The 22,987-nt window shown below is 36.2% G+C and overlaps 1 protein-coding gene across 1 annotated transcript; it reads right to left on the reverse strand.

Annotated features, from left to right (window-relative positions):
• Positions 1 to 13,684: 13,684 nt before the first annotated feature.
• Positions 13,685 to 16,605, reverse strand: LOC113774314. Its single transcript, XM_027318866.1, has 3 exons — positions 15,147 to 16,605; positions 14,549 to 14,991; positions 13,685 to 14,317 (listed from the first exon to the last, which is right to left on the reverse strand). Exons 1-3 carry the CDS (start codon positions 16,603 to 16,605, stop codon positions 13,685 to 13,687), a joined length of 2,535 nt encoding a protein of 844 aa, XP_027174667.1.
• Between the last annotated feature and the right edge of the window lie 6,382 nt (positions 16,606 to 22,987).

The raw sequence follows: 22,987 nt of genomic DNA on the forward strand, positions 1-22,987 counted from the left end.
AGAAAGCAATTTGACTGGAATAGAGAGATGAAACCACTTCAAATCGTGCAGTTTCTTTTCCTGTCTCAAAATTCTTTGTCCATTAACACTTCTTTTCCATTATCAATCTTGGTAATCATTCTTCCTTCATACCTTTTGCCTCTTTTCCTACAAATTTAACCGTCCAAATGAGTAAAAGAAGGACAAAAGCATCATCATTGATCAACATTTTTAAACATCAACTTTCACAAAATGGTTGAAAATTCCTTAAAATACCCACAAAATATGGTGTATTTAACACACTTATCAAGTCCCCCTACTTGTACCATTGTTTGTCCTCAAGCAATCCAATAAACACCACATTCAATGTATAGAAATATACACATTGACTCATTCGAATTCACTCTTTCAAGCACAAGGAATACCTTTACAAACTTTTCCAATTTTTCACAAGCCCTCATATATCAAGTTAAGCAAAAGTTATTTGTATGGCAAAAGTAACACATTTGACTCATCTCTTCACGTTCACTCAACTACGCAAGTGAGTAACTAACATAACTATGTGTGATGCAATATCCCTAAAATTATTCTCCAAATTCCTACTATAAAAGCAAGTACTTGAAGAGGTGTTCCCAACTATATATACATTCCATAATTCCTTTGCGATATTGTCTTTTGATGCAATAATCAACATTTTTAGATAAAGATTGCCGGTTACTTAACAATTACCCAACTCAAGTACTTTTTGATACAAAAGTTGACACTTTTAGATGAAGACCCCGGTTACTCGGTACAAGAGTTCTAAGAGCTAGAAAATCGCATTTGTTCACATGTTTTTTTTTTTGAATGAACATAAAACAAAATCCCCTCTTAATAAGCAAGCAAAGAATTTAGGAGAATAATCAAAGAGTAAATTGCACAAACATAAGCTTGCTTATCCCATTACTTTCATATTCTAGTGAAAGTGAAGAAAATGATCAACTATACACTTTTACACACAATCTATTTTACTTAACACAATGCACTTTAATTGGTTTAGCAACACCATAAACATAGTCAAGGCATTCCAAGTCATCAAAATCATGAATTTTTTCAAAGCAAATATGCAATTTCTCCAAAATTAGGAAGTTAATTAATCATCCTAGCTCCACATTTCATATTATTCAACATTTTCTTCAAAAATTTTGGAGAATTTAAAAATTTTTTATAGAATTTTCTCTTATAAAAGACCAAATTCCTTGTCAGAAACCCAAAAATTTCTCCAAAAATAAAAGAGTAGGAGTGCAAATTAATAAAACTACTCGGCTCAGATTCGTGAGCACGGTCAAAGACTTGACTCGAGATTAGACTTGGCTGAGTTTGAGTCAAGTTCGAGTAGAAAAAATCAAAACTCAAGTACTCCTCGAGGCTTTTGAGTAGTATATTTATAATAATATTTATAATTATTTATTATAAAATTATGAAATTTACTAAAAAATTTAGCTCAAAAACTCGATTGAACTTGATTAGGCCCATTTGAGCTCAATTTGGTTGAGCTTGAGCTCGAGATCAAGTAAAGTAAAATAAACTCGAGCTCGAGTTCAATCTCAACTTTGAATAATTCGACGAGCTCAAGTTCGAGCTCAAAATCAAGTCTTTTGAACTATTCGACTCGACTTGACTTGATAGTAGCCTTACACGAGACATAAGTCTAAATATTGCAAATAACCAATAATATGGACCCTATTTGGTAGTTTAGTTTTTTGCCTAGTTTTTCTTCTACTAGTTTTTTAATAACCTTATGTGCAAAAATCTCAAAAAATTTCTCAAAATTTTTAAAATACACACCTTAAAATACCCAAAAAATATATAAAAAATTTTCCTTCTTTCTTTTCTTCTTCTTCTTTCTCCTCCCCCCACCTCAACCCACCTCCATCTCTATTGCCAGTCAACATCAACATTGGCATTGATGTCTCCGATATTTTTTTCTTTCTTTTTTTCTGCTCCGCACAACTGGTTATGCAACCAGAGAGGGAGGGAGCCAGTGAAAGGAAGAGGTTGAGGAGGAGGACGGGAAAGAGGAAAGGGAGAGAGGGAGGTGGAGAAGGAAGGAAGAAAGAGGCGGGAAGAGAAGAAGAAGAAAGGAGGGAAGAGGAGAGAGATTTAAAAAAAATAAGGGGTAAAATGGTGACCTGCTATTGACAATGGCGTAGTTAGCGACCGGCGGTGGGGGGAAAGGGAGGAAGATAGGAAGAAGAAAGGGAAAAAAAACAAAAAAAAATTAAAAAGAAAAGGAAAAAGAAAAATTTTCTCCAAACCTCAAAACTACAAATTTTTTTACAATTTCAACCGCAAGTTATAGTGGAAGTTTTATACAAACACCCAAAAAACTTACCATCCAAATGGGGCCATTATTTTCATTACAACTTGAGTATTTGTAAGAATTATGCAACAAAATGGTATGGATTTTTAAGTTATGTTTTTATATAATAAAAGAATTTAAGAGAAGTGCATTTAAACAGTTGTAAAACTTCCAATATTAATTCCAAGCATTTGTAGTAACTACCATACAAGATATGTACTTTAGGCATGGCTAAAATGTACAATGTTTTAGGCCTTATATTAAAATCACCATTGAATGGTGAAATAAGTAGTTTTGACCATTAAATTTGTGACGACCCCACCTTTCCCTAGGGCGTACCCCAAGGTTCGGCGAACCGTCTGCCCAACTCTCGCCAGTACTCACTCACTCTCGACTTCAAGAACACAAGTTATAACTCCAAAAGGAAATGAAACAACAGTTTCAAACTTAGAATGTACATTTATGCTCAAGTCTATCTCAATCGTTCATACATTCCCAAATATAACAAAAGATTTAAGTTCCAGATAATATTCAACCCTAATCGAGCACTAGCGCGAGTACAATCACAAAAGTCAAAAACTAGATGACGCTAGCCTGTACCAACCTCACGCCCATGCTCGTACCCCCTGTAAGGAAAACAAAACTAATAGGGTGAGTCAAAACTCAGTGAGGTTCCAAACATCATGCAAAAATCAAGTAACAAATTGACCACCGTATAAAACTTGAAATATCAAAGTAGCGAGCATAAGAGTTCATAAAAATGAGTAATAATACTTCAAATAGCAAATCATTAGATGTCCAATATTTTCAGATAAAAGGATACAGTAGTTCTTGCGAATTAACTCCGCCATAACTTCACCAAGTAGTAGTTGACACTCCGTCAACTTTTAAGTAGAGTAACCAGTCCAGTAGTGCACCACTTAACTCCAATTTCCATCGATCATTCAAACCCCCTATCGAGCCCGAACTCCAATATAACAGTGGTGGTAATACTCGAGTATACCAATTAGTCGAGAAGATAACACTCCACTCGACAAAGCAGTAGACCTAGGGTTCGTTATTTAATCGACCAAATCCTTGCCGACTCAACTCGATTAACTAACTACAGGGTTTTTGGAATTCCAGATAATATTCGAAACATACACATGTATATCAAGTCAACAGTAACCAGTGAACAGTAATAAGTCACATTAGGGCAAGTGCGATAAAATACACCCTTACCCGTCCAAACAATTCAAGTACCATCCAATCGCATTAGCAAAACATTCATTCAAATATTAAGTTCAATCATGCACTTGGAAACACTCACCAATGAGCTATTGCTTTCCAAAACCAAACTCAGGTTCAACTCCCTGGCTGGAATCCAAATCTGCGATAAAATACCGTTTAACAATTTTCAATCAACTAAGGTTTCAAAATATGGAAATTTCGCTTAAAGAAAATCAAATAAATAGAACTCATTTAAGTAGTACTCATTTTACTTATTAAACCCTAGAAAATTCATGCTCGCTCTTTTGGTTTCGATAAAGAAGCAATTAAAATGTTTAAATTCGCAACTTGGTGGAAGAAACTAGAAAATAGTGTTTAAAGTGGTCGTTACTTTGTTTTTGAGAAATATACACTTTTGGGCAAAATTTTAGCTTATAAGTCACCCACAAAGTCAACTTAAGCATCCCTACATAACTAAGTCCCAAATCGCTCACAAGTCACACACGTATTTCCATTTTCACTCACTTATCCCACGAAAGAAAAATTGGGCAGTATTTCCTTTGTTTTAACCAATTTTTTTCCAGCCATTTCAAGGCTTCATTTTCTTTCCAAATCAGCCCCAAATCAACATTACAAGTAATAAGATAAAAGCAACTCATAATCTAGGCCATAAAATCATCCAATTGTAGCTCATTTCTAGCATATATCATCATATTACCAAAGCTGAAAAATCCCGAATAAAGCTGGAAATTTCCATCTAGAATCTAAAAAGTCACAATAAAGCTACCAATCACCTCACAAGTCCATAGCCAAGCTTAATACCAACATATAATAGTTAAACAACATAAATCAAGGCTGAAAATCACAAACCCTATCTAAAATTTTGCTAATCTTCACCAAATCTAGAGTATCATCCATAATATTCCAAGATTCAAGTCATCTTCACCATATTTTGCAAGAATAAGAAAGAAAAAGGAAATTATTCAACTTATACCTTCAAAACCACATGAAAAAGTAAAGAACCAAGCTTTCCTTACCAAAAACTCTCCGCTACAAGCTTCCTTGCTTCCTTAGTGCTAGTTTGTTGGGTTTAGTTTTTGTGATTCTAACTCAAACAAGGCAAAATCAAGATGGAAATGGAAGTTTTTTTCCTCTCCTTTTTCTTTCCAAGCTCTCAGCCAAGACAAGAAGAAATGGAGGAAAATTTGGCCCAACAAAAAGATAAGAAGGAAGAAATTCCTTTGGTCAAACCTATCTTGGATTGCCAACACTTGGCAACCAAGTTTTTCTTTTTTTTTTTCTTTTCCTCTTGTTTATGGTCAACAATTTCGACTGACACTAGGATTAAATTAGGGAGGATTAAATGAAATAAAATCAAGGAGATTAAGGTAGGAAAATATTGGTCAAGTAGTGTACTCAACCGGTAACAAACGGCGCACGTCGGCTCAAACCTATTTTCATTAATTCCCTTGTACTTTTGTTTTTGTGACGGCCCCACCTCCCCCTAGGGTGTACCCTAGGGTTCCGCATCTATAATGCATTTCAAATTTAACGTACACTAACTTATACTAGGAAAATGATTTAAAACTGTACTTGCTTATAAAAATGCATAGAAATTTTAATATTGTAAAGGCAAGTATAAAAATGTAGGCAAAAATAAAATAATGCCTAGAAAATGTGAAAATTTTCGGGTTCTCACACTCTCTCCCCCCTAAGAAATTTCGTCCTCGAAATTTTTTTTACCTTCAGATGCCTCAGGAGCTTGTTGGTTGTCTAAGGCATATACCTTTGCCGGTACTTTTGTTCGATTCTCTCTTTCATTCACTTGTTTCGGTTTGGTTCTATCCAGTGATTGAGCACTATTCCCCCTTGGCTGCTTCATCGGGCAACTACTAATTTGGTGATCGCTACTTCCACAAATCAAACATTTTCGCCCTTTCCTCCAACACTCATTCTCAGTATGATTTGCCTTTCCACAATATCCGCAGGCCAGGTGAGAAGCCACTTTTTGGCTTTCTAGAGAAATTTTCCCATGATCTATCTGACTTCTTTTGGTAGATCTTTCATCTAGTGCTCCTAATGTCCATGGTGGGCGGGGTGAAGGGTTCACTTTTTATACTTTAGAAGGCGCTATCTTTTCGCTAGATTCCTCAAATATACTACCAGATGCACCCTTTTTCCGTGTTTGGAAGGCTTTGACCTGTGCCTTTGCATCCTCAATCCTTTGGGCTTTCTCAAGGGCTTCCGTAAAGGTATTGACCTGAACCACCGCTAAAGCTTCCTGGATTTTCAGATTCAATCCTTGTATGAACCGTTTCACTCTTCTCCGCTCCGTGGCCACCAATTCAGAAACAAACTTGGACAGTTTGGTAAATTTAGTCTCATATTCGGCCACACTTTGGGTTTCCTGACGTAACCCAATAAACTCGTCTTCTCTCCTTTCTTGGACTAAAGATGGGAGATACTTCTCGTTAAATTCTCTTATGAAATTCGCCCATATCCATGCAATCTGTTCCCTCTCCCACTTTGCCATAATAACATTCCACCATGCTCGGGCTAGTCCTTCGATTTGAAATACAGCAAAGTTTACTTGTCTTTGCTTCGTATAATTCAAAGCCGCGAAGATATTAATCATTGCCTTCAACCACCGTTCAGCTATATCCGGATCAGGCCCTCCATGAAATTTCGGAGGTAGAAACTTTTGACATTTTCACATTTTTACCCGAAAATTTTCACATTTTCTAGGCATTATTTTATTTTTGCCTACATTTTTATACTTGCCTTTACAATATTAAAATTTCTATGCATTTTTATAAGCAAGTACAGTTTTAAATCATTTTCCTAGTATAAGTTAGTGTACGTTAAATTTGAAACGCATTATAGACGCGGAACCCTAGGGTACGCCCTAGGGAGAGGTGGGGCCGTCACAGTTTTAACTTATGATTCACTAACTTATCAATAACACTTCTAATCACACACTTCCTTTTACTTAATACTCGCTCTTATCCACCAAATTTGGTACACACACCTCACCAAGTGATCACACTACCAAAATGCGCAAAAACCCTAACTTACTTTAACTATAAAAGTAAAAGTAAAACTCTCGATTCTATTATTTATTATAACAATTGAGGGAGTAAATTAGTAGTAAAGGAATTATAAATTAACCTATTCAAAATAAAAGATGATTATAAGAAAATATAAGCAAATTTTCAAGTTCTCACAAAATTGAACAATTTAAATTTTTTAAGATATAGACTGCTATCTTTATTAAGGGATATATATTGGGGGAATTTTTTGCCTAAAAGAACTATAAAGTTAGAGGTCCTGGATTCAAATCCCTCTTCTTCCTCCCTGTTTCTTAAATCCAACCCTTTCCCTACTACCCAAAAAAAAAGGAACCATAAAATTTTCCCACATTTATCATTTATTATGTACAAATTTGAGTACAAAGTAGATTTACTGTTATTATTCCAACTGTAAGAGTTCTCCACTCCACTGCTTCATTCTTGCTTTCCAGAAGAACTAACCACAAAGGGATGGAATTTCATAAATGATTCACAATTACTTAGTTAAAATAGTTAATTTTGTAATTTTATACATTGATATCGTCATCATAACATCATTACTAATAAAGGCTTAGACATCGGCTCAGGAAGTTTGCAGCTGAAAATTTTTAAAATTCTAGTGCAAAATATGAATTGAATATTAGTTTTAGGGTAAATTACACTAACTTCTCTTCTAGTTCTAGCAAAAGTTAGAGTCATGTCCTCTTGATTTCCAAATAGCATGACCTCTCTTATCATTACTTACATCCAACAAACAGTTATGATAGTTTTGACTTTGTAAGTTTACTCTTTACTTTTCTTGTTCACGTTCTTTATATTAAGCAAAAAGGAGAAAAAGTTATAATTCTCTCCTAAAAGCAAGAAAAAGGTAGAAAAGAGAGATTTATTCATGGAAATTGAATACCTATATTATTTATTGTTTCGACCTTTTATTTTCACCAATCAAAATAAAAAGGTATATACATGTATCTATTTCTATAATAACATGGATTAAAATCAAAATTAGGTATCTCCAAACCATACACTTATCAAATCCTTTAATCTAGTGAAATCTCAAGTCATATACACATGAATATGAGATAATGGAATCACGACATCAACTTAATGCCAGGTTAATGCATGAAAAAAAAGAAAAACTAATGTATACCTACATCTAAAAATACAATAAGTTAATTGAAAAGTAAAAGATAAAACTGAAGGAGGACCAACTTTTATAGCTATGCATACAATTAATTGTCATCAATCTTTTTCAACTATAAATTTGATGAAAAGAAATTCTAACTCATCCTATTCTTTTTATTTTCTTTTGGAAATAATTATTTATATCATTGTAAGCGCATTTTGGATACATTGAAGTCAATTTATGACAAAAATATTAATTTCTCTCTCTTTATTAAGAGTAGGGGAAGTTTTTGATGTTTTCTCACAAATAAGATGGAAGATTCTTATAATTCTAAATTCAATAAGGGTTTTTGACTTTTGATAAAAAGTAGAGGGGAGGTTAATGTAATTTATCCTTAATTTTATAATATAAAGTAAGACTAGAAATGTCAAAATAATACACATGACTAGCGAAGCATAATGTTTGTCAATATAAAAAAAAAAACAAAAAAGGGTAAAAGTCTATAGGTGTGTAAAATGCATGCATGTGGCTATTTTCAAGACATTAAAGTATTCAATGTGTTAAAAAGTTTTTCTTTTCTTTTTTTAATTTTTTCTTTGGGTATTTGGTATTGTTTGATACGGTGTGATCTTTTGGTAAGCTAAAAATCAACCTAAGAAATCAAAGATGATTTTTCTTAGGTGCTCTAAAATATGGCTAATCATCACTATTTGATCACATTTTAGGGATAGGGATTGCAATTGCGTGAAAAAAAAAATTAGGACTCAACTAACTTTATTCTGCACAAAGAATAGGAGTTGTTTGGTTTCTATAAAGGAATCAAACTACTATACTAAAATTGTTCCAAGGGACTGGTTTATACACTGAACAAAAAAAAGAAAAAAGAAATAGCAATTAGTTAGCATACTTGGTATTATTAAGGTTAGGGAATTATAGTACTTTTAATTGTCTTACAATTCAACCTAATAAGTTTTATCTTGCCAATTTTCAACAACAAAGCCCAAAATTGCTCATCCAATGCTTGTCCAGTGTATTTGCCCTCCTAAATCCAATTTTTGGGATTGTTTTAACAAGTAATCATCAATTTAATACGCATAATTTACTATTTAAATGAAGACATTCACACTTACTCCACGATTTAACGTCACTTGCAACCACAAAAAATTTTAGAATTAGAACGAACATGACATCTATCTTTGCAGAAATTTCATCAATTATATGTGACGGCCCGACTTCCCCCTAAGGCGAACCAAAGGGTTGGCGGGTCGTCTGCCTAACTCTCGCTAGGACTCACTCGCTCAACTAGCTAACATCATCAAATATAATTCGTAAATAAACTTTACCTCCCGAATAAGCCAAGTACTTAAACAAATCGTACCATTCAACTTACCCCGTCCAAAAGTAAAATTCAAGCACCAATGAAAACGTCGAATTTAAAATACTTAACTTCAACTTAATTTACAATGTAAAGTTCCTAATCCAGGGCACAAAAGCACCACAAGATTCACATTTTCCCAAAGACACAAAAGTCGTCCAAAAGATACTAAAGTTTTCCCAAAGTACAATTACAAAAGTGGGCATTCCAAAGATAACATTTCTATTCTAGATCTCCAAGGTTTCTTGCATTTCAGAACCTGTCAAGGAAAACAAATTGGAAGGGATGAGCCAATAGCTCAGTGGTGCCTCGAAACATGCAATTCACATAGGGCCAATTTAACAAGTATAAGTTGTCAAGTAAGCAATTAATAATTTAAGAAAGCGAATTAACATGACAAGAAAAGGATACGGGGCTCTCAGGAGCCAACGTCCACACGCTTGATCAGGAAATTTTTAGTAGTTGACACTCCGTCAACTTTCACTACCTAACCTCCATGTAGAATATTTCCTACTCTACTTGTCTCCTAGCAACGACCTCTCCCTTATTTTCGGGCCCGACTCCAACATGAATATTGCAAGTACTTTTACCAAAACGACCGAGAGGTACCTCCCACTCCATTAGAGCGTGGTACATGCTTCCGTTTGGTTTATTTAGTCGACGAGACCGCGCTCCAATCGACATTGCAAACCTTGTACTTATGGTATTTCACATGACCACATAACAGGTCATATTTCATGGTATCTCAGGCAAGTACTTATAATAAGTAGTTCATCTAGCAGTTAAACACAATTCATGCGAGAGACACTCACCTTAAGTGAAGTGTTTAGAATTCCAAACTTTGACCAAGATTGTGCCCTTCACCAACTCCTAAAAAAACATACAAATAATTCACATAAATTTCTACTTTTGAGTTGGCGAGTTTAACTCGAGTTAACTAGCATTTAATTCCACTCAAGGATTCCAAACTAGCTTTAATCGTTTTCTCAAAGTGAAAGTCACGAATATCAAGTGGAATTAACTTTTGAGGTTTCTATAAAACCAAAAACTTGTTAAATTCTTCAAATATTCCACCAACAAATTTTTAGAACCACCCAAATAATTAACAATAAATTTGGTGTCACAAGTTGAGAAAATCACATTTAAACCACTTAGAGAAATTTCCCCTCTACTTTTCCCCAAAAAAAATATCTGAGGAAGTTTCTTTTAAGAGGAAATCATAAAAACCAAGTAAAACTAGCCTTTAGAATTTCAATAAAATAGAAACTCCTTAAGTTTGTCAAATTCCAATTTCAAACGGAAAAATCTGTTTTAGTAGAATCATGAAGAACAAAATTTTGGTCCACTTTTTGGACGTAAACTCTACTAGATTTTTGTCCCAAATTGAGCTATACAAACCCCTGAACTAAACACAAATCGATTGGGTTCAAGTTAACGTGAAAACAGTTCAACATTTCCTATGCAAAGCTGGAGGTTCATTGGACAGCAGCAGTCCTCTTTCCCTTCAATTTGTCCAAAATTTTTCAACTACCCAAAAGCTATAATTCAGCCAAAACTACACTACACATATAGGTTAACATATACATGATTTAAGTAGCTCAATTACTTCACAAAACCAGCTCAAAAATTCGAGTAAAGTTGGAAGAAAAATAGGCTTGTTGGTTCGATTTAGCAGAGCAGAATTTTCTCTTCATTTCCTAAAAAATTTTCTACTTCTAAACTCATACATCATGTCCATAACAACCACAACCAACTAGGCTAACATCCCAACAAACAGTTCAGTTCATTACTTAAGCAAAAATAGCAGGAAGACAAGCGGCAACAAAGCTGGAATTTTTGCCTTCCCATTCGGCCAGCATTTCTTTCCATTCTTTCAAAATTTTCTCCACCTCTAACTTCAGCAAAACACACATATAAATACATAAATCACCTCTAGCTTCATCCATCATTAGCTTAGAGGATCAGCCACCCAATAATTTTATCAACACAAGCTAGAAATTTCAAGAACAAAAGCTTCTAAAATCTGAAATTCTTTTTTTTTTTTTTGGCTAAGGGGTTAAGCTGGAGTTTGTTACCTTCAAGCAGGTTGTTTACTAGCTAAAGGTATTTTCTAGTTCCTCAAGTTTCTCCTAGAACCACAGAGGGTCAGCTTGGAAGGGTCTGTGGTTGGAGGAAAGAAAAATGGCAGCTAGTTTCTCCTTCTCCCCTGGTCCGACACAACTCCAGCAGCAGGAGGAGCTGCGATCGTCCTTTTCCTTGCTCGATCGAGACAGTAGCAAGGAATGGGGGTGGAAGCTGGAAATGGAAGCTTGAAGATTGGGGTGTGAATGGCTGAAGATGGAAGGCTGTTGGAAGCTTGGAATGGTAGCGGCTTCTGCTTCTTCTTGCACCAGAGGATCGGGAGCTTGGAGGGAAAGAAAAGGGTGGGTAGCTGTTGACAAGATGGGAGGAAAATCGGGGTAATCTAGTGAGTAGGCTAGTTGACCTTTTGGGCATGCCAATAATGGTGGGAATTCCTCATCTAGCATTTCCTCAACTTAATTATACATTTTTATAACCTCTACATATCCTACAGTTCAACTTAGAGCTACATTGCGCGTTGGTGCGCGAAAATCCAACTTAATGCTTAGCCGAACGCGAAACGTCAATTAAATTTTTAAAATTCCTTTTATTTAAAATATAACATTTATATAAGTAACACAACAATATTTAAATACAAATACATATTATTTAATAAATTCAATATTCAGATGATATTTTTGATTTAATTTTTCAGAAATTAATAAAATTTTGAGATCCTCACATCCTTCCCCCCTTAAAAGAATTTTATCCTCAAAATTTTTACCTGTTCAGACGAATAACTCCGGGTACTGGTCCTTCATGTCCTTCTCTACCTCCCAAGTTGCCTCCTCGACGTCATGATTTTTCCATAAGACCATGACTAAGGCAATCTGCTTATTCCTCAATTCCTTAATTTCTCGATCCAAAATCTTAGCTGGTCGCTCTTCATATGTCAAAGATTCGTCTACATCAACTTTATCCAATTGAATCACATGACTTGGGTCAGGATGATATTCCTTAAGTATAGATACGTGGAAGACATTATGGATCTTGCTCATACTTGGAGGTAAATCCAGCTGATAAGCCACTTTTCCAATTCGTTTGAGAATTTCAAAGGGTCCAATGTACCTCGGCTTTAATTTCTTTCCCTTCTTGGATACTACCCCTCCTTTCATAGGTTTAACTCTTAGAAAGACTTTGTCTCCTACTTCAAATTCCAAGTTTTTTTTTCGATTGTCCGCGTAACTCTTCTGACGACTTTGAGCGGTCTAAAGTCTCTCCCTAACCAGCTTAACCTTCTCGTAAGCTTCTTCGATCCATGGGATAGCTGTCGGATCTAAAACTCTCTTCTCTCCTATTTCATCCCAATGAATCGGAGATCAACACCTTCTACCATAAAGCGCTTCATACGGTGCCATTTGGATTGAAGCCTGATAACTGTTATTATAAGCAAACTCTACCAACGTCATGTACTGGCTCCAACTCCCTCCGAAATCTAATATACAGGATCTTAACATATCCTCTAGGGTTTGTATTGTCCTCTCCGATTGCCCATCTGTCTGAGGATGATATGCAGTGCTCAATTTCAATTTAGTCCCCAAAGTTTCTTGAAATTTCTGCCAAAAGTGGGAAACGAATCTAGGGTCTCGATCGGAGACAATACTTACAGGAATACCATGTAATCTCATAATTTCTTCTGTGTACAACTTGGCTAGTTTCTCTAAAGAGTAACTCATTTTCACAGGTAAGAAATGTGTAGATTTAGTAAGCCTATCCACTATCACCCAAACTGCATCATGCCCCTTTTGATTTCTAGGTAAACCCATCACAAAATCCATGGTAATATGTTCCCATTTTCACTCAGGGATTTCTAAGGGTTGTAACAGACCAGAAGGCTTTTGATGTTCAGCCTTAACCTGCTGACACACTAGACAAGTTTGCACAAATTTCGCCACATCCCTTTTTAAACCATCCCACCAATAAAGCCCTTTCACATCTTGATACATTTTGCTAACTCCAGCGTGAATAGTATACTTAAACCGATGTGACTCCTCTAAAATTTCTCTCTTAAAATCCTCTTCATTAGGTACCACTATTCGATCCCTAAATCTCAAGATGCCTCCAGGTCCTAGTTTAAAATCTAGGGTTTCCCCCTTTCTCATTTTCTCAAAATAACCCTGTACTACTGGATCCTTCCCTTGAACCTCCTTAATTCTTTCTAACAAAGGGGACTTTAAGGATAGATTTCCAAACAGAATTTTCAACTTTTCTAAACGAGAATTCCAACCACTCGCTTTTTCTAACATATCCCATTCTCTCACCATTAGACCCGCTACTTGAACCCTCCTACTTAGTGCATCTGCAATCACATTTTCTTTCCCAGGGTGATAATTGATTGAGCAATCATAATCCTCAAGGAATTCTACCCATCACCTCTGCCTCAGGTTTAACTTCTTTTGTGAAAACAGATACTTAAGGCTCTTATGGTCTGTGAATACCTCAAATGTTACCCCATACAAGTAATGTCTCTACTTTTTCAAAGCAAAAATAACAGCAGCCAACTTTAGGTCATGGGTCGGGTAATTCATCTCATGGGGTTTTAATTTCCTAGAAGCATAGGCTACAACTTTTTCCTTTTGCATTAAAACACAGCCTAACCCTTCTTTAGAAGCATCAGAATACACCACATACCCATCAACTCCCTCAGGTAAGGCTAACACTGGAACCGTAGTCAAACGCCTCTTCAACTCTTGAAAACTCGTTTCACATTTTGGGCTCCAAATGAACTTATGGTTTTTCTTAGTTAACTCCGTCATTGGCCCAGCAATTTTTGAGAAATCTTTTATAAAACGACGGTAATAACCTACCAATCCCAAGAAACTTCTAATTTCAGTTGGATTCTCTGGTTGTTTCCATAAAGTAACTGCCTCCACTTTAGTTGGATCCACAGCGATTCCATTCTTAGAGATTCTATGACCCAAAAAAGAAATTTCTTCCAGCCAAAATTCGCACTTACTGAACTTAGCGTAAAGTTTATGTTCTCTCAACACTTGTAAAACTATCTCCAAGTGCTTGGCATGATCCTCTCGGGTCTTAGAATATACTAGAATGTCATCTATGAATACCACTACAAATTGGTCTAGATATTTCTTAAAGATTCTCTGCATTAAATCCATGAAAGCAGCCGGGGCATTGGTCAACCCAAAGGGCATCACTGCAAACTCAAAGTGCCCATATCTAGAATTGAAAGCAGTTTTAGGTATGTCTTCCTTTTTAATCTTCAATTGATAGTACTCTTGTCTCAAATCTAACTTAGAGTATACTACTGATCCTTGCAATTGGTCAAATAATCCATCAATCAAGGGCAAAGGGTATTTATTCTTAATAGTCACCTCATTTAAACCTCGATAGTCAATGCACAGTCTCAAACTTCCATCCTTTTTCTTTACAAACAAAACTGGACCTCCCCACGGTGAGTCACTTTTCTTAATAAAACCTCTTTCTAGCAGGTCCTGTAACTGGATCTTTAGTTCTTTCAATTCCGCAGGAGCCATTCTATAAGGAGTCTTAGAAATTGGAACTACTCCTGGTACCAAGTCAATCTTAAACTCTATCTCCCTTTCAGGTGGTAAAGATGTTAATTCTTCAGGGAAGACATCAGGAAAGTCTCGCACGATTGGCACATCGTCTAATTTCACTTGGTCACTAGGGGCGTTAATTAAGAAAGCTAAGAAATTCTGGGCTCCCTTGTAAAGCATTTTCCTAGTTCGAATCCCTGAAATCAAAGCAGACGAAACTAATCTACCCTTTACATCTAACTTAAGAGTTGCCTCACCTGGGATGCAAAATTCCACCACTTTAACTCTACAATCTAGCTTAGCATGGTGGTAAGACAAAAAGTCAATTCCTATAATCACATCACATCATACCCCTTAAGGTCCAAACTCACCAAGTCAACTAGTATTTTTCGTTCCCTAATCCAGAATTTACACTCCTGATAAACTAAGCTAGTGAGTATGCTCTTGTTACTTGTAGGAGTCCTAACCTCCAAATCATAGGGTAATCGTACAGGTTTTACATCAATTCCACACATAAAAGCAGGATTAACAAATGAATGGGTCGCACCGGGATCAATTAAAACCTTAGTTAATCGGTGAAAGATTGGAAGTGTACCTTCGACTACCTCCGAAGGGTCAGGTACATGTTGACTATCTAGGGCGTAAACCCTAGCCAGAACCTTTGGCCGACTCCCTCCAGAAGTAGTTTGCCTAGAAATTGTGGCACCTCCTTGGCTTTCCCCATTCTCGGAAATCTTAGGACAATTAGCAATTTGGTGCTCAGCACTTCCACACCTGAGGCACTTGCCCTCCTTTCTCCAGCACTCATTTGCGGTATGATTGACTTTTTCACAGTAACCACAGGTTATCTGAGGGGTTGACACTTGTTCAACGCGCGGAGCACTCCTAGAGGGTCCCCTTCCACTTTGACCTCCTCTTATTCCAGAACCTCTCGCCCCAGAGCCTCTAGTTCCAGCTCCCCTTGCTAAAGCACCTCTCAAAGCACTAGGGATGTTCACTACCCCAGTTCCTCTACCCATCTTAAGCGGTGAGGCACTTGCCGAAACTGGGTCCCTGCTACCACTAGGGGCATTCCTTTTTCTAGCAAAGAATGACTTAGATTGGGCTCTAGCCGTCTCAAACCTCTGAGCTTTCTCCACGGCGTCACTATAAGTGCTAATTTGAGCAGTTGCTAGCCCCTCTTGAATCTCTACATTGAGCCCTTGCACAAATCTCCTAATGCGTCTCTGCTCAGTGGCTACAAGGTCAGGGGCATAACGAGCTAATTTAGTGAAATTGGTCTCATACTCTGCTATACTCATGGCCCCTTGTTTGCACTTAATAAAGTCATCTTCCTTTTTCTCTTGGACTAGGGTTGGAAGGAATTTGGCGTTAAACTCACGGGTGAAATTTGCCCAAGTACTAGGGGTACGGTCTCTATCCCACTTAGCCTTAATTAGATTCCACCATGACCGTGCAACTCCCTCAAATTGAAATGACGCAAAGGTCACCTTTCGCCCTTCAGTGTAATCCAGGGTGGTAAAAATATCAGATATTCTCTCCCACCATCCCTCAGCTATCTCAGGCTCTGGCCCACCTTGAAACTTAGGCGGCCCAAACTTCAGGAACCTTTCCAAAGCCCTATCTTCCGTATCTACCTGCCCTCCAGGTTGTTGTTGCGCTAATCCAGGACCTTGACGGTCCGCCAAACGCTCTAGTACTTCAGTTATCCTATTAATAGCGGTGGCCATTTGATCTCCGCCCCCGCCCTCGGGTCCATGATTTTGGTTCACCTCAGACGCTCTATCGCCCCCTTGATCACGGAGGGCTTCAACCCGTCTCCCTCGACCTCGACCTCGACTTCGGCCTCGGCCTTTACCACGGTGATCCATACCTAGTTATGCCTAATGCAAGAAAGAGAAGTAAGTATGCAGAAATTTATGTAAAATTAAAGAACAACGTAGAAAAATTATGTAAAATGAAGATCAACTTGAGAGCGATAAAATAACCACAACTAACGCATACATTAATCTTTGAAATTCCTACAATTAGTATTTCGTTGGGATTTTACAAAAATATAGCACAAAGGTGCTACCAGGTGCAGCCAGTCCTTTACATTCAAAAGAAGTGCAACATCACAAAAGCGAGCCATACAATTACAAAAATACAATGGCCCAGGAGTTAGCACCATCCCAACAATTGTTTAAGGGTTACAAGTCAAAAGGGTGGTTAACTATGCCTAGTCCTCAACAGGACCATCAGATGAATTCCTTTCATCAGGATCCTCCTCCGGGTCCTCCTCTGGATCCTCCTCAGCACTAGGAACTACCTCCGAGATCTCATCCATCACCTCATCCATCAATATGGTAGCATCCACTAATATCCCAGAAGTTCGCTCACGAACCATGTCTCTCATCCTAGCCAAGCTGTCTCTTGCTCTCTGCAGCTCCTCACGGTCTGCCTCAGCCCTAACTCTCTCCTCTATCACCCTTCCAATCAGCTCTGCTACCCTATTCTGCAGATTAGCCATCATGGCACCCAACTCGTCCACGTCCTGAATCAGGGCTATGTTGGAATTCACCAACTGTTGACGTTCATCGTCTATAGCCAGAACCAAGCGATTGGGGTAAGAGAAGGTCAACCTACAGTCACACCTAGGAACCCTGGTGGCGGGCGAGTACTGAACACGAGCTCCACCACCCTGAACTCGGTAAGAAATAGGCCTAAGAGGCGGCGCGTGACCATTCACGTGCCCGTTACCATTAGCAGCATGTCCGTTCCCATTAGGGTTCTCCATACCTACAAAACAGCCAAAACTTTCAAAGTTAAACCTTAGCACCATTCCCTTGATCAATTATCACTTAAAATATATCTGAGTATCTCGTTCCTATTCCTAGGAATAAAATACCTAACAATTCTCCCAAATACGTTCTAACATAAGGCTCTGATACCACCTGTGACGGCCCCACTTCCCCCTAAGGCGAACCAAAGGGTTGGCGGGTCGCCTGCCTAACTCTCGCTAGGACTCACTTGCTCAACGAGTTAACATCATCAAATATAATTCGTAAATAAACTTTACCTCCCAAATAAACCAAGTACTTAAACAAATCGTACCATTCAACTTACCCTGTCCAAAAGAAAAATTCAAACACCAATGAAAACGTCGAACTTAAAATACTTAACTTCAACTTAATTTACAATATAAAGTTCCTAATCCAGGGCACAGAAGCACCATAGGATTCATATTTTTCCAAAGACACAAAAGTCATCCAAAAGATACTAAAGTTTTTCCAAAGTACAATTACAAAAGTGGGCATTCCAAAGATAACATTTCTATTCTAGATCTCCAAGGTTTCTTGCATTTCGGAACCTGTCAAGGAAAACAAATTGGAAGGGATGAGCCAATAGCACAGTGGTGCCTCGAAACATGCAATTTACATAGGGCCAATTTAACAAGTATAAGTTGTCAAGTAAGCAATTAATAATTTAAAAAAGCGAATTATCATGACAAGAAAAGGATACGGGGCTCTCAGGAGCCAAAGTCCACGCGCTTGATCAGGAAATTTTTGGTAGTTGACACTCCGTCAACTTTTACTACCTAACCTCCATATAAAATATTTCCTACTCTACTTGTCTCCTAGCAACGACCTCCCCCTTATTTTCGGGCCCGACTCCAACATGAATATTGCAAATACTTTTACCAAAACGGTCGAGAGGTACCTCCTACTCCATTAGAGCGTGGTACATGCTTCCGTTTGGTTTATTTAGTCGACGAGACCGCGCTCCAATCGACATTGCAAACCTTGTACTTATGATATTTCACATGATCACATAGCAGGTCATATTTCATGGTATCTCAGGCAAGTACTTATAACAAGTAGTTCATCTAGCAGTTAAACACAATTCATGCGAGAGACACTCACCTTAAGTGAAGTGTTTAGAATTCCAAACTTTGACCAAGATTGTGCCCTTCACCAACTCCTAAAAAAAAACATACAAATAATTCACATAAATTTCTACTTTTGAGTTGGCGAGTTTAACTCGAGTTAACTAGCATTTAATTCCACTCAAGGATTCCAAACTAGCTTTAATCGTTTTCTCAAAGTGAAAGTCACGAATATCAAGTGGAATTAACTTTTGAGGTTTCTATAAAACCAAAAACTTGTTAAATTCTTCAAATATTCCACCAACAAATTTTTAGAACCACCCAAATAATTAACAATAAATTTGGTGTCACAAGTTGAGAAAATCACATTTAAACCATTTAGAGAAATTTCCCCTCTACTTTTCCCCAAAAAAAATATCTGAGGAAGTTTCTTTTAAGAGGAAATCATAAAAACCAAGTAAAACTAGCCTTTAGAATTTCTATAAAATAGAAACTCCTTAAGTTTGTCAAATTCCAATTTCAAACAGAAAAATCTGTTTTAGTAGAATCATGAAGAACAAAATTTTGGTCCACTTTTTGGACGTAAACTCTACTAGATTTTTGTCCCAAATTGAGCTATACAAACCCCTGAACTAAACACAAATCGATTGGGTTCAAGTTAACGTGAAAACAGTTCAACATTTCCTATGCAAAGCTGGAGGTTCACTGGACAGCAGCAGTCCTCTTTCCCTTCAATTTGTCCAAAATTTTTCAACTACCCAAAAGCTATAATTCAGCCAAAACTACACTACACATATAGGTTAACATATACATGATTTAAGTAGCTGAATTACTTCACAAAACCTACTCAAAAATTCGGGTAAAGTTGGAAGAAAAACAGGCCTGTTGGTTCGGTTTAGCAGAGCAGAATTTTCTCTTTATTTCCTCAAAAATTTTCTACTTGTAAACTCATACATCATGTCCATAACAACCACAACCAACAAGTCTAACATCCCAACAAACAGTTCAGTTCATTACTTAAGCAAAAATAGCAGGAAGACAAGCGGCAACAAAGCTGGAATTTTTGCCTTCCCATTCGGCCAGCATTCCTTTCCATTCTTTCAAAATTTTCTCAACCTCTAACTTCAGCAAAAACACACATATAAATACGTAAATCACCTCTAGCTTCATCAATCATTAGCTTAGAGGATCAGCCACCCAATAATTTTATCAACACAAGCTAGAAATTTCAAGAACAAAAGCTTCTAAAATCTGAAATTCTTTTTTTTTTTTTTGGCTAAGGGGTTAAGCTGGAGTTTGTTACCTTCAAGCAGGTTGTTTACTAGCTAAAGGTATTTTCTAGTTCCTCAAGTTTCTCCTAGAACCACAGAGGGTCAGCTTGGAAGGGTCTGTGGTTGGAGGAAAGAAAAATGGCAGCTGGTTTCTCCTTCTCCCCTGGTCCGACACAACGCCAGCAGTAGGAGGAGCTGCGATCCTCCTTTTCCTTGCTCGATCGGGACAGCAGCAAGGAATGGGGGTGGAAGCTGGAAATGGAAGCTTGAAGATTGGGGTGTGAATGGCTGAAGATGGAAGGCTGTTGGAAGTTTGGAATGGCAGCGGCTTCTGCTTCTTCTTGCACCAGAGGATCGGGAGCTTGGAGGGAAAGAAAAGGGTGGGTAGCTGGCGACAAGATGGGAGGAAAATTGGGGTAATCTAGTGAGTAGGCTAGTTGACTTTTTGGGCATGCCAATAATGGTGGGAATTCCTCATCTAGCATTTCCTCAACTTAATTATACATTTTTATAACCTCTACATATCCTACAGTTCAACTTAGAGCTACATTGCGCGTTGGTGCGCGAAAATCCAACTTAATGCTTAGCCGAACGCGAAACGTCAATTAAATTTTTAAAATTCCTTTAATTTAAAATATAACATTTATATAAGTAACACGGCAATATTTAAATACAAATACATATTATTTAATAAATTCAATATTCAGATGATATTTTTGATTTAATTTTTCAGAAATTAATAAAATTTTGAGATCCTCACATTATATATATATATATATATGTATACTGTAAAGACATTTTTACTTAATTGATGTAATAATTAGTTAGTTGAATATCTGTAACTGAAAAAGGCACCCATCTTAATTTTCCATGTAAAACATGATTAGTTAAGCACATAATCTATCAATACTGACTCCTGTGGAATATTCTTAAGTCTTTTCTTATATAATTATCATAATACAAATTGCAATATGTTAACTTTGATTTTTGTTGAACACATATTTTTTTTCTTCTTTTTTGCCGTTGAACATGATCAAAAAATTATAAAGAATAGATAGATTAAGCATATAAAATGCAAAGTTTTTTTTTTGAAAATTATTTTTAGACCGATACACATTTCTTAATGGCTTGTATAATAATATTATTAACTCTTTTGTCCAAAATACCATTCCACTAGTCCTTAATATTGTAGCAATGAGAGCAGCTTTCCTAACCGTTTCCACTTTCATTTGCATCTGTCATGGTAAAACGATGAGTTAGTATACTTGCATGTTTAGCATGTAAAATTGAAAATAAAAGCAAAATATGTTTAAACGAAAAGTAAATAAAATTTTAATTTTTGTTTTATCATCTTTCTAACTCGTTGAATGTGGTTTCTCATGTCTAGTTTTGCAATAGTCCTCCTACTTTTCACGTTGTACTAACCAAAGGGTAGGTATAATGGAACAACTGAAAATTGAAAGTATCCTACATCAGTTATTTTTTGAATGGTTGGCCAAAGGCCATTAGTCCCATCCATGGTGGAATTTTTGCATGGTAACCACGCCAAGGCCTTTAGGTCATGATAAAAGTTTGATATGACAAACATTGGGCAATCAAAGATTTTATATAGCAGTATTGAGGACTAATTCCTAAATTTGATAAACTAAATTGTGATATTAGCTAAGTTGACTACGGTTGAATGATAGTGGAGTGATTAGAGAGATGGGAGGGGAGGGGAGAGGTAGTGGTTGGAGGTGCACAAGTTAATTTTTTTCTACTATTTTCAAACATACCCTAAAAAACACATTACAAACTTAAAAATACCACATCAAAGGTCTTATTAAAATACCCATCTACAGTTTAAGTTTAATAAAAATACCCCTAAAAAATTCATGTAGATGACCCATTGTTTTTTGTATTTTGTGCCAAAAAGCCCTCACTATGCAAGTAATATTTTGTTACTCTGCTTTGATCCATAAAAAACTCCTATAACTCCTCTTTTATTTTCTTTTCAATAAGGGTTTTTTTTTAAAATTGCATGAATTTAATGACAAATATTTATTACTACCAAATCATTTGTTAATGACAATAAGGGTTAATGACAATAGCTGTTGCCCACACAATAATAATCTTAATGTCAAAACTATCCTTTTATGGAACAAGATATAGAATTAAATAATAAAGAATACCAAATAAAGGTACCCATCAAAATACATTTTATACATTTTACAAACATGTTAAGTAACAGAAAATGTTTGAAAAAAAAACAACATGTATTGTTCTTTTTTCTATATTTATTTTAGTTTTTAGTAAGGTACTATTTTATTCATTCAATTTTGAAGATAACATATCATTCCCTTCTAAAAAAGTTAGTTTCTTTTTCAATAGAAAATTATTTCATCAATAAATAAACCAAATGATTGGTTTTTAATACTTGAACTATAGATGTCTTTCCCATCTAGTTAGAACAATAAAAATCCCTTTCAGTTTAAATATTAAATCCAAATATTGGACCTCATAAAAGCTTTTTGTTAGGCATTCTCTTTTTACCAATAATTCAAAAAAAACTTTCTTTTGTAAAATAAAAAAATAAATAATAAAACCAAAATAGGTTTTCTTTTTGACATAGGGCCTAAATCAGCTAAATGTTCAACATGAATTTGTTACAATGCTAAACTGGGTGGAAGAATTAACTATAAACCATGTAAAATTTGACATTCTCTAATTTATAGAAAATGGAAGTTTAAAAATTCATACTCTTGTCTTTGGTTTATTCAGTATGGAATAGATTTCAATTCATTCTTTTAATTTTCAATTAATTACAAAATGTACAAATAATACCCTAAATGAGAATAGATAAAAAAAAAATATAATTTATGAACCAATAAGCCCTTAAGTGTACCTTTTTCCCTCAAGGCTGTACCTGTTTCTCCTTTTCTTTGCAATCTGTGCATCTTAGTGACCAAATCAGATTCAGTTGACATTAGAAAAAAGCTGGAAAAGTTTAAGGCTGCGCCTCAATCCAATTGTAAAACAATCTTGGGGCGAAAAAGAGAAACAAATATTTTTTGAGGGGGCATTTTGAATTACAAAGAAGACAACACTCGGTCGCGGACTTTGAAATTCCTCCTCTAA

Source organism: Coffea eugenioides, chromosome 6, assembly GCF_003713205.1.
Source record: "Coffea eugenioides isolate CCC68of chromosome 6, Ceug_1.0, whole genome shotgun sequence".
NCBI lineage: Eukaryota > Viridiplantae > Streptophyta > Magnoliopsida > Gentianales > Rubiaceae > Coffea > Coffea eugenioides.

Bases quoted from the DNA above. Each gene is read 5' to 3' on its own strand.
- LOC113774314 (XM_027318866.1), bottom strand. From the start codon at position 16,605: ATGGATCACCGTGGTAAAGGCCGAGGCCGAAGTCGAGGTCGAGGTCGA. The intron at 14,992-15,146 runs GTAAATTCTGGA...TTTGCATCCCAG, and splicing joins TAGCTTAGTTTATCAGGAGT to GTGAGGCAACTCTTAAGTTA. The intron at 14,318-14,548 runs GTGACTATTAAG...GATTTAATGCAG, and splicing joins ACTATCGAGGTTTAAATGAG to AGAATCTTTAAGAAATATCT.